Below are 12368 nucleotides of genomic sequence, written 5' to 3'. Positions count from 1 at the left end.
CAAACCGCATTGTCCAACTCAGTACTTCCCAGCATTTATATCATAAACGTTTTGATACCATCAGAAAGGTTTTTACCACCTCCACAATCACTTCTGCTAACCGCTAGTTTGCATTGCTGACCTGGCTGCATCCCTCCTACACGTTTATAGTGTATCCTATTTTCACCCCACGCACCCCAAACCTGTGACTAAGTCTTCCAGCTGCTCATCTCAGTGCTGAGGATGCAGCCAGAACCTGCTTCTCATCAGCTCCCGGCATTTTAGCGATAAGCCTTTTCTTACAAGTAGGGTGAAGCAAACTAAAAAGGTTATGTGACAATTTGGCTTTGTCTGAACCAAAGGTTTACAAAGGAGGTTAAACTCTTAAAAACTAGAAGTAATCGTTACTGGTAAAGGCTTTATTGGCATTATTTATAAAGGACTTACAAAGGAACTGAAATCTGCAAAGCACAACGATTTGTTATGAACATTAAGCAGCACAAAATGAGTCCAAACTCATCTAAATTCCCTAAAGTCGGGATTGTTGTGGCTGTACCTCACTGCTCATAACGCTGCTCTTCAACTTTCTGCATCCAAATCCAAAATGCTCTCAAAAGGCTTTAATGATGATCCTTGTTTTTCTTGCTCCTGTAAGATGGGAGATAAAACCATCAAGGCAACCATCACAAAGCACAGCACTATTTAGGAGATTTCAGTGTCAGTGGTTGCCATTAACCACCCCCAGCCCCAAACACACACACACTTTACTCAGAGTACAGATAAATGCTGTCTACTCCATCCATAGACCGTCCCCTGTGTAAGGAGCACACACCAAATTAAACGTGAAATAAAGGTAAAATTTGTTATCACAGAACTAATTTTCTGGCAATACTCACATTTTTCATATGTTGGTAGCAAGTTATATTCTTCAATTAAATGAGTATTATAATGTCCATGTCTATTCAAAGCACTGGGTTTGCTTTTTCTAACAGGAGTCAAAAGAATACCTTAAAAACAACAAAACATTCTATATTTTACTTGCAAAAAAACAGTGAAACACAGGCAACATTTCAGGAACTACAGCTGAGGGATCTTCTCAACCATATTAGCACCTGGTCTGTGAGAAAGACTGAAAAATCCAGTAAACTTCAGAAAATGTTTAATTGCCAGGAGAAATATATTGGTGTAACGGCCACATGCACTGTGCTGATCCTGACTACCTTTCTATACCTTAAAGCACCAAAACAGATTCAATTATAGCAGGTGGCATGAAAATAATCCTAACAGGATTCAACAACGTACCAGAAAAATTAATTGTGAAGTAGTGTAATAGCTCCACGATTACAGAACATACATTGACAGATTTTTGACAGAATCCACAGAACTTTATTAGAACTCTGTACCCACAAGCTCTTGTGGTGAAGCCCTTCAAGAGAATTACTCAGACAATAAGTGTTTTTTGCACTAACTTCCAAATTCAGGCCTTACTTTGGAAATCATCCTGTTTGCTCTTCAAAGATGTCTCTACACGCAGTTTTCCTTTCTTCACTGGAGTCAGCAGTATTTCTAGGAAGTATCAATGAACACCATGAAAAATGCCAGAAAACGTGTTGTTTGTTTTTTTAAATGCCTCTTTCAAACCATAAAACCGTCTCATGCCCTTTTAATTAAAATTATTTAATTAAGAATTATAAGCCTCTTACATCCTTTAGCAGTTAATATTAGAACAAAACAAGCTTCTTACGAGGTTCACCCATTCACATTCATTTCAACTTTGTATACTCTCATCTATTAATATTTGATTAACCCTGGTAAACAAGAGCGTTGTTTGCAATGAAAACTCACCACCGCTTCAAGTACAAGATTTAAGTACACCAGCTCCTCAAAACAGGAATGGCTGGATCCAACCTCATTTAGCACAAATTAGTGGTAAATCATATAGAACAAGTGAGCTTACAAGAGTAGGATGATCAGAATCCGGCCAAATGAGTCTGGAACTCAAAACACAATTTAAAAGAATAAGGACAGTAAGTAAAAAACAAACCAACAAAATAATTACTCGCATAAGCTGCATGTCTGTTAGAACCAGACGATTTCTGAAGTTTCTTTTTATATCTTTCTTCTGCTTCCAGAATGACTCTGTGACGGCCACACAGGTATGGACAAGTTTGCAACATCTTGCTAAAAGTTCTGCTATTCAAAGACAGTCCTGTTGTTGTACAACCTGGGAAAAAATAGAGATTGTAGAGATAACCGCATGATTACCGTGGTAGTTATTGTAAAATCCAGCACTTTGCTGAATATGATCTACAATTAACCCCTAAATTTCCATTTGCACACCTCAAAAGAGGCTATTTCTGTACCTTCTTGAAAAGACTTATTTTGTTCTCTCCAACAATGCATTTTCAGAACGACCTGAAAATTTGGAACCAAATCACAATGCATTTCTACTCCAGAGTTACCAAGTAAGGCACAGATCCTCTACATGAGTAAAAATATTGATGGGATGGCAGGAAAGATGCTATTCTCTTTGTACAGAATGATTTAAGTAGGAGCTAAAACATAACAGATGTTTTTGGTATACCTTGAAACTTTTCCCCCGGGGTAAGTTATCTGCATTAATCTAAATAAATGATAAACCTAGCTTATCATTGCCCTCTCAGCAAGCCCTCCTGTTTATTTCTGAGGATACATCCCATGCTAACTAATAGTTTAGTGTCTCTTACATGTTCTTCTTGCTAGTTATGCAACTTAGAAATGCAGAATATCAGCAGCATTCTCACAACCAGTGGTGGACCATGGTTACATTACAAAGGAAAAGATGGAGCAATTACAGGCTGTAGACATGGGCTGCTGTGAAAAATTACCTGTACTCAAAAGCAGTAAGGCAGGAAAAACAACAACAACAAAAAAACATAAGAACTGCATACTAGTTAGAGGCTTAGCTGGATGAATACAGAAGCAAACTGAAGAGGGCTCCATTTTTTCCCTCCTTCTTTCCAAAAAGAAAAGAAGAAAAAAAAAACAGCTGTTCCTAAGTTTTCTTGTAGCTACAATGTGCTCTTTTAAGCTCGAGGAAAGACACTTTAAACAAAATTGGTATAGGTTAGCTCTGTGTCAACATATATGTTTTATTTTTAATGCAGAAAAAGGAAAGGAAGCAGATAAAAAATTATAGAACAAGTAATTTCTGTAACGTCAAGTTCTCTTGCTGAATTGCTGGCTCTTTAATTCTTCTTTTCTGAACTTAGCAAAGAAAGACCTGAGACACTTACCTAAACACATGAAATCTGTCATTTTAAGGGATGCAGTTGTAATCAAATTACTTTTTTCTTTTTTGGTCATCTCTGAGTAGAATGAATGTTGGTCTAAAGTAGGAAGGAAAAAAAAAAACACTAGGAAGAAAATGCAAGTTATTTCCTGTGGAAATCACACATGAGCATCCCGATATTCTGTATTTTCTATTATTAGATGACTAGGAAAGGTGAATTGGCATAACAGCAAAAAACTTGAACAGAAATTCCTGAAGGTAAATGGATCAGATTGACATTTTTGTAAATCCAGAATAATTACATTTAATTCAGTGCTTCCTGTTTTAATTCACTTTCCTAATGAAGCATATTGTTTGAACTTGAACAGACCAAAATAACCCTGTAAGCTTACATTGTTTAATGAAGTTCTGTTAATATTATCAATATTTAGAATCAGATGCTCAAAGTGTGAAGTACTGGAATAATACTCATTCTCTGTCTAAAATAATTATATATGGACATCAGCTTGGACCCCTGTAAAGCCACCATTCTGGCAAACAGTAAGCTAACAAATGGCTTTATCAATTAATAGTAAACTATACTATGAGTAAAGATTTGACTGATCCTAGTTCTGAAAAAAATACCCCAGAGAAAGAACGCAAATAAATGTAAATCCTTGCTCTTACAAACACAGAACAAAAGCACTTCCCCTGAACCTTTTCTATTAAGGGCTTCCACTTTTCACTATAGACTGCATTCAGATTTAATTTCAAATATTTATCTGTAAGACATTCATCAGAATAGGTAAAAAAGAAAGGAAAAATATGTCTTACAATAAAAGCAGACCAAATACTCTCCCAGTAAATTTGTGTACAATATAAAATTCCAAAACTTTCCAGTTATAGAATACACATTATGTATTTTGTCATTTAATTATAGTTTACTCCTGATAAAAAGTAGTGATAATAGTCAGCATTATAAATTATAGTCAGCATTATAATTAAGAACAAAATTGTCTAAAAATAATACGTTTAGCTCCTTATACCTGATGTGCTTGCCTGTTTCATATGTTTAATAGCCTTCACTGGTTGTTGAAGTAAACCTTTCCTAGAAAGATTAACAAAGTGAACAAATTTTAAAACATATTTTTAACTGTACATTAATACACATACTGCAGAGACAAAACAAAAAGCACGCTAAACAAAAATCAAAGAAAAATCTAAAAAATATACTCTCTTTATTACCTATTCTATTAAGCCCAAGTTACCAAGCAAAAAGTATGCAGCATATTACTGAGTGTCTGTGACTGGCATTCCTTGCAGTGCTGCTCCACGTCTGTTCTAGCATCAGGAATATGATGTTTGCAGAGCACGTGCTGGCTTCCAGACTCATTTTCAATTCTGGCCCCTGTTTAGTACACATTAAACTCCCACCATTTGCAGAATACTACAGTTGGCACACAATGTAGCAACTGCTTTTATGCAACCAACACATTGCTGTGGCACCACAATCATGTATCTTTCTCTTGTCAAGGGGTTTGCATTTCAAAGACTAGAACAATAAAGAAGTTCTGAGAAATTATGTCAGTTAGTAGCAAAGTAGAATTCATATGAAAGTAATGTGGAAAATACCCAAAGTGCTTAAAAGTTTCTGTAGTAACCATGAAGTCACAATATAATAAATGTATGCAGAAAAAGGGAGTTTCTAGGAGATGGTACTACAGACTCTATAAATCTTTGGTTTCTGATGTCAAAAATGCTTGCATGGAATATTTTCCCACTGGACAAAAACCATTTAGGGCTTTTCACTTGTAGCAAAAGACAAAGCAAATAAATGATGATTGAAAAGGCTGATATTTGTGGGAAATCATAATCAAGGGCAACTTACCAGTTCTGCTTCAAAACAAGGTACCTACCTTACTTGAAGAACAGACTGGCTTTTTTCACGAGCTGTTTTTTCATTTACTCTATGACTTCGAATTGCAGTGTCTGCCTGCATCCCATAAACTGAACGTGGAATATCACACTGTTTACTTTGTCTAGCAGAAGCATTTACTGGATTCACAGTCAGTGCAGAAGAATTTACAGCTAGAGCAAGAATTCGATCATCCAACTTAGAGGTTAACTGTGGACCACATAATTCTTTGTGTGTTCTTTCTATACGTGCTTTTGTATCACTGGGATTCACTTCATGGGATTCTGACACTTCATTACTGGCTTCTGAAGTCCTGTCAAGCAGTCTTCCTTGCACTCCTTCCTTTATTGAAAAATATCTGTTAGTGACTAAGCAAGCTCTATAAAAAACACTAAATAGATTGATTAACAATACTAACTAGAGTAGACCAGTTGAACTCCTGACTGAATTGAGAGCCAACAAAACAGCGCAGCTGCCAGAAGAGTCGAAGGGGTAGTTACTAAGTCATTCTTCCAGGCTGAAGTAATTGATTTGCTATTAAAACACATCACTTGAAAAGTCTAAGATTACAGTAAGATCCAGCCAAATAACACAGAAGTTGCTATTCCACAATCAGGGATACCATCCAGTTACACGGCACAGAGAAAATACATAATAACGATACCATACTTTGTATTCACATTTGTCCATTAGCTGTCCTGTCACAGCAGTACAATTATGGACATTTCAAGCACGCAAATATTAAGATTATAAATAAAAACTATTAGCAATTAAAAGAAAATCAAGCTGTTGCTTTTCTAACCTAAATGATCTCAACTTTGTAGAAAATCTGATTGTACAATTAAATAGCTCATAAGAACACAGATGCTTGCATTTCCTGATCATACTGCACACTGAAGTTTGTATTTCTAAGCACGCATTACGTGCAATAACAGTAAAAGCTGCAGGTTTTAGTTTCTCATACATCCAATGTTTCCTCTCATTTCCTAACTTACAATGTAATTATTTTAATGGTTTATTTCCTTTAGCTCCTTAGTCTCAGAAAATCTGTACAGCTTTACCTTACCTTCATAAACATGTTCATCTCATTGTGTTCTTTTTCAATCAAGTTTATTCTGTGCAGAATGTCTTTTGCTTTCTTCCAGTAGTTTTGTTGACTTCTTTCTCTGATTTGCATGTCCACCTCCAGCTCTTCTGCATTCTTCACATTTAGGGACTCCTCATTTGTTTTCAAGGACAATTGTTCAGCTGTATAAAACAAAAATAAACATTCCAAATTTTATCAGTGAATGCACTGAATTTCTGTTTCATTGGCAGTACTACACAATTAATTAAAAAAACTTATTGGGATAACTGACAGTATAATCTGCTTTAAAAATAAGTAACATTTTAAAATACGACAATAATTGCAGCTTTGGTGATTACAGGCCTAATTATCCACTGGTTTAGTCTCTAAATATACAGAATAGAGCACTAATTTGGGGTGAAATCATATTACACAATCAGGTATAGATGGAAAACATTATGGACTGGACCCACACATATAGGTTACACAAATGCATTACTGCAGCATTGTTGAAACGTTTACTTTTTCTGCCTAAGTACCATAATCTTTCTATGGTGACAACATACAACTTCCATGCGGAAAATAAATACCTTTGAGTACACAGAACCACAAAGCTCTTACCCTTAAAATCATCTAGAAAGTCAAGTTAACTTAAATACAAAAACCACCTCTCATTTTTCAAGCAGTAACAGTAAGCTTACTCATTTTCTTGCAGTTCTGCAGCACAAAAGTAGCTGCTTTGTGTAGCTCCTCATCTTGAGACTCAGTTAATACCTGAATCATAAGTGGAAGACCATTGTTCTTAAGCAGTTCACACTGGTTTTCTTCTAAAACAGGAAGTTATAAATGAAAACAAGTTAGTTCCAACCTCATATGCACTTAATCTGACAAGCAATTTTAATAGAATATCCCCTCGGGTTACCAAATTTGATGAAATGATACCATTGAAGCAGCTAATGTATGAGAATTCAGTATAAATGTCAGAAAAGAAAAAAAAAAAACAACTTACCACAGACTTCAGTACAGTGCCCAATTGTGAGAATAATGCTCATTTTCTCTCCTGTATCCAGAGTGTCATTAGACAGAAGGTTCAGCAGCTCTGACACAGTGCGATACTTCGCCAAAACAACAGTCATGGCAGCTACCATGTTGAAAATAATTCCATGAAAAAATTATCAGATAATAAATAAACAGGTAGAATTCAAATACAAAACAATGTTTAAAGGAGCTTTCAGCAGACCTCTAAAAACCCTGGAATTGAGCAGTCTCACTTCTGTCTTACTTTCATTTCAACAACTTAAATTCCTCACAACCAGCACTGCCCTTTTCTCTTCTGATGGAACACACAAAGACCTCATTGAACTATCACCAGTAAATGGAAGTAACGATGCTTTGTAGACATAACAGGAACCATATTCACACTTCTCATTTATGCAGCTCTATGCTTGAGCTTGCACAGCTTGTTAGTACAGACACAGGCCTGAAAAAGCACAGCTCTAGCTGCAGGACCCAAGGTTGCCACATTCCCAGTTCTCAGTTCAACTTACAGAAAGCTAGCACCAGCAATTTAATTTGGTTCTCAGTATAAATTTCCTTATGTTTATTTCACTATCCCACCTAAGATTATCAGAATCAATCCCAATAGGAGTTTGAACTCGATAGGTTTTACAGTACAAACTGGATCTGGATGTACTTGACTTAATTGCCTTTTCTATCCATCCATACCACATTTTCACCAAACTAGACTTGAATAAAATGCATTTTGGAAGTATCAGATAGTGGCAGCGGTCTTTTCACTCACAGTTGTTAGCAATGCAGGCATCCAGAGTCTTTGTTATCACTATTGCAAGTTTTGCGCTAGAGGGACTCAGACAGGAATCATTATGCACCAGCTTGACAAGGACTTGAGCTAAGGTATCCAATCCTCCAACAGAAACAAAGTATTTCTGCACAGGAGCTTAGTGAGAAAAGGAAAAAACATGTCTTAAGTACTACAGGCCTCAAATTGTATCAAATTGTTTAAGTATTTTCTTCATTAAGCCCATCCCTATTTTTCCCCATGCACATTTTAATCATTTACACCCACATAAAGGATCTGAAGTTGGATATATGTTCATGCTGAGAAATGCAGTAATTGTCTTAAGATGAAACACGTGCATAAAAATGGTAAACATTATTCCCAAAATCCACCTAAATTCACTCTTCTCCAAGATGCAGTAGTGACTTGTATTTGTAAAGTAAGTTTCACATATTGATTTCATTGACCTCTCTAAACTGCAGCCCAGTGCAGTGTGAGAAAAAGTGACAGAATCAAGTTTTCAGTGTAACAGTTGTAAGAGAAGCAAATGAATTTGCAGATTGACAAAAAAAAGGAATTAAACATTTAAGCATTGAATGAAGTGCACAAGACAAAAACTGCTTAAAGTTTTATCTTACAGTTATTTGCAACCGTGAGGCCAAGAAATGAACAAATAGGACGAACTATCTCTGGATCCATGCAACTTTCTAGCCGCTCTTTTGCATATGGAAAGACTGAACAGCAAATCTTTTGATTAGCTTCTGGGAAAGTAAAAACAAATAAACTGAAATCCAAGCATAATGTGAAATTTCAGCTGAACTGTAAAAATGAAAACAAAACTTATTTACCATGGTTTTTAAAACAGCAGCACTTACCATTCTGAGGATTGTTAACACAGGCACAGAGAGTGCTACAGACTGAAGACCACAGCTGGTGGCAGCGATTCGTATTTTCATCTGACAGATTCAGCTCAGGTGTGGAAAGAGCTGTTCTGTTTAAGAACACAAAGCAAACCAACCCTAAATACTGTATTACTTTTTCTGCTTGAACAGCAACTGTTTGTTTACCTGAATAACTGCAGCAGAAGACCAATGCAGCCTGTTTCTCTGACGTAGGTTTGGCCACGTTCTAAAAGCAAACACAAAGCAGAATGCAACAACATCTCCATGTCAAGTCTAACCCATGCATTTAAATTTTCCATTCCCTAAGCATGTAGGACCCTCTCCTCAAAGGACAATCACACAAACACATTGGCAAATGCATTTCAACTCTATTCTATGCTTCACTTTTTCTACACATTCTCAGAAATCACTGGTTTGAGTTATATATTTTTTTAAAACTGTAATTACATTGTTAGAACTGCAATATTTTTTCTCTTTTTAAGGAAATTCCAGTAAGCAACAATTCACTTGGATTTATTTTATTTACACTGATGACCTTTTCCAACTTAAATAGTTCTATACTTCAGCTTTATTTACATTCAACCTGATAAATCAATTTTACAAAAGCATTACTTAGTGTTCCAAATTTCCATCACACAGATTGGAAAACATAAAAAGGAAATGTAAGTAAAATGTGTTAGAACAGAAGAAAAAATACACTTACTATTATTTGAAACCAGTGCTAAGATGACATAAATAGACATTCTTTTCAAGTTCACCCCAGAATCCTTATTTGTTAAAAATAAAATGAGATCTTCAAACAATGCAGAAGTACACAAAGTTTGTTGGCAGTAAACTGAAACCAGAAAATAAAAACCATTATCTCTATTAGCTCTAAAGCAAACTATCTACAATCTTTAATTAGTTTGTTAATACAGTAAATAGATGCTCAGAGGTATCCAACAGATGGTCAGGGGAGTCAAAACGAGACAACAGAGGAACTCAGGGCTTCCCCCTGTCACCAGTTCCAAATTACCTTGGTCCCAGGCAAACTTTGGAACAGCCTGCATGTCATTACACTTGTTAATGAGGAAGCAGAGCTGCCTGTTGTCACACAAAGACAGATATATTGACCCTAACTGTATTTCTTCAAATCTTGGGGTGGCCATTGAAACAGCAACACATTTGCTGCCCTTCACATAAACTATGTGATATTATTCTGTGACATAAATTTTGATGCAAAAAATTTAATGGAGACAAAGCATAAGCAGATATATAATATTATCGTGGCCAACTTGGAAATACACATAGTAGTGTTTATTACCGTTGCTCTCTATTATGATTCCTAGTGTAAATAAAGCTGCTTCCTTCACTATGCCATGAACACTTGACTTTGCAAGATCGTTTATAAAGCCCAAAGCACCAATTTCTCGTAAATATTCACATGCTTCACCTACAACAGGGAAAAAAAAGGACAAAAATTAAAATTCCGTTTTTGTTACTGCATGAAAAGAAAGTCTTAAGCTGTCATAGCTCCTGAAGTCTTACATCCTTTGGTTAATGCTTTTTCTGCCCACAGTAGTAACCAGTTTCTTAACATACATTGCAAATGGAAATGACTGTGATGTTTCCAAGGGAAAAATGGTTCTTACTGTTTTGTTGACAAATGGAATAGATAGCAATCAAAGCCTCTTTCTGAGATGAAGGGCAGTCCATCTGATATTTAAGGCATTCAACCAGTAAGTTCAAATCTGTTTTCATATCTAAAAGTAAACAAAAAGGAAGCTTCACATGAAGTGTTCTCTTTTCTTCATATAAATTTATTTAGTATTAAAGTAAAACTTCCCCAAAACATTACATACCCATGGGGAAGCATGGATACGTAATCTAAAGGAAAAAAAAAAAGCAAGAAAATCATGGAGCTACCACTTTCATACATCTATACATACATAACAAGTATAACCAACATCCCACTGTGGATATCTCTATTGATAGTGTTTTGAGTGTGATCCACAGTTAGTTATTCGAGCACCACTCTGCTAAAAGTAACAGCATAATTTCAATATTTTTGGACTTTCATTATTATTTTATTGTAAATATCAATAATTGTTAGTAAATGGGATATAAGTTACTATTTAAGTATGTTTTCCACTTCCAAGTTGCATTAAGTATATTTAGTGAAGAACACAGAGTCATGAAAACCTGAGTGCACTAGCAGGAGAATCCAGGAGGATGAAGCTAAATGCCAAGGTTTGCTGCATGGTGTTTATTTAAAGGCTGAATCACTTAGCGCACCAAGTAGCACCTTGATCCTAATGCTTACATTAGCAGGTTAATAAAAAGCATTTGGGAAAGGGGCAACTACATAGAACCCCAAGGAGGTGAATGACTGTTTTAACTTGTTTCTTAGACTTTTTGCTATGATGAAATTATTTATTTGATGACTATTTACTCAATTGGCAGCATCAGATACTGCATAGCTTAAAGCACATGCGCAGTTGTGGGTTTCTTTTAAGAATTAAAATACTAGAAAAAAAAATAGGTAAATATTAGCAGGAAAGTGACTTGGTGGTAATATTATTTATTGTTTGAACAAGGCAGGAATCTGAAAATCTGACAAATAAAAAGAACATTTCCCTAACAGTTGACCCTCCTTGGCAAGTCTTGTCATAATCCATTGAAACTTTGTAAAATAGATTAAGGTAATTAAGGGAAATGATTTCAGGTTTCTTACCACACTTTGTTTTCTGAACCTTCTGACTTTCCATTTTTGGTTGCATCCCTGTTCTTGTTCTACAGCAAGCAAGGAAAAAAGCATTTCCTTTTTGTTTACATCAGCAGATGTAGCATCATACAGAGAGTGAGTTAAATAACTTTTATTATTACTATTTAAAAATGCAGTCTTTTGCAGCTTTCAAGTTTTATGCTGTCATATGTTTAATATGGCCTTGTATGGCAGAGCCTTCCTTTAGAAATGCTCTATTTCATATGGACAGTCTTTATAGCTACTGTGTTATGCCAATGGCTTTGGAAGTTAATGCTTTGCAGCAGCCTGGTGACCTACAGTGGCAGTGTGGAATTGCTCAAAGAAAAAAACCCCACCTACAATTAAAAAAATACACCCAGCACTGCTATTTATCGTAATAAATGTCCTCGGATCTTCCTTACGGCAGGCTGCCAATTTTGTAATCAGCCAAAAGGCAATGAGATCATCACATAATGTTACATAATCACATCTGACATCCAGTACAACACTGTCCATCTACCGCTGCTAAACCAAAACTGTACTGCTTTATTAGTACCCAAAACAAAGGCAATAATGAGCCGTGGCACTACTTTAGCTCACCAAAGTCCTACACAAAGCGGGGCCGCCCCTCCCCGCTCCGCCTCCCGCCTGAGGAGAACGGGCCGTTCCCGCCGCGCGCCGTTCCCGCCCCGCCCGCCCGCCTCAGGCCGGCACCCGGCCCAACCCCGCAACG

General features: G+C 36.2%; 1 protein-coding gene across 2 annotated transcripts; it reads right to left on the bottom strand.

Annotated features, from left to right (window-relative positions):
* Window positions 1-382: 382 nt before the first annotated feature.
* TERB1 (telomere repeat binding bouquet formation protein 1) lies at window positions 383-12307 on the bottom strand. 2 transcript variants are annotated; one of them, XM_015874068.2, is made up of 19 exons: window positions 12236-12307; window positions 11624-11682; window positions 10542-10652; window positions 10214-10342; window positions 9614-9745; window positions 9076-9136; window positions 8884-8999; window positions 8647-8769; window positions 8012-8167; window positions 7220-7351; window positions 6912-7037; window positions 6211-6392; window positions 5146-5486; window positions 4276-4337; window positions 3255-3347; window positions 2039-2203; window positions 1468-1545; window positions 876-986; window positions 383-627 (listed from the first exon to the last, which is right to left on the bottom strand). In XM_015874068.2, coding segments are annotated over exons 2-19 (2166 nt in total). In that variant the 5' UTR covers window positions 11670-11682; window positions 12236-12307; the 3' UTR covers window positions 383-625. The 2 variants fall into 2 exon arrangements, with proteins under 2 accessions (XP_015729554.1, XP_015729555.1); XM_015874069.2 differs by lacking the exon at window positions 8647-8769 and having other exon boundaries at window positions 11624-12288.
* Between the last annotated feature and the right edge of the window lie 61 nt (window positions 12308-12368).

Source organism: Coturnix japonica, chromosome 11 (genome assembly GCF_001577835.2).
Source record: "Coturnix japonica isolate 7356 chromosome 11, Coturnix japonica 2.1, whole genome shotgun sequence".
Taxonomy (NCBI): domain Eukaryota; kingdom Metazoa; phylum Chordata; class Aves; order Galliformes; family Phasianidae; genus Coturnix; species Coturnix japonica.
Note: the sequence above shows the minus strand (reverse complement) of the source record. Positions and strands in the feature narration are given on the sequence as shown.

Bases quoted from the DNA above. Each gene is read 5' to 3' on its own strand.
- TERB1 (XM_015874068.2), bottom strand. From the start codon at position 11,669: ATGCAACCAAAAATGGAAAGTCAGAAGGTTCAGAAAACAAAGTGTG. The intron at 9,746-10,213 runs GTAATAAACACT...TTCTGGTTTCAG, and splicing joins AATCATAATAGAGAGCAACG to TTTACTGCCAACAAACTTTG. The intron at 6,393-6,911 runs GTAAGCTTACTG...TGTTTTATACAG, and splicing joins GCAGAACTGCAAGAAAATGA to CTGAACAATTGTCCTTGAAA.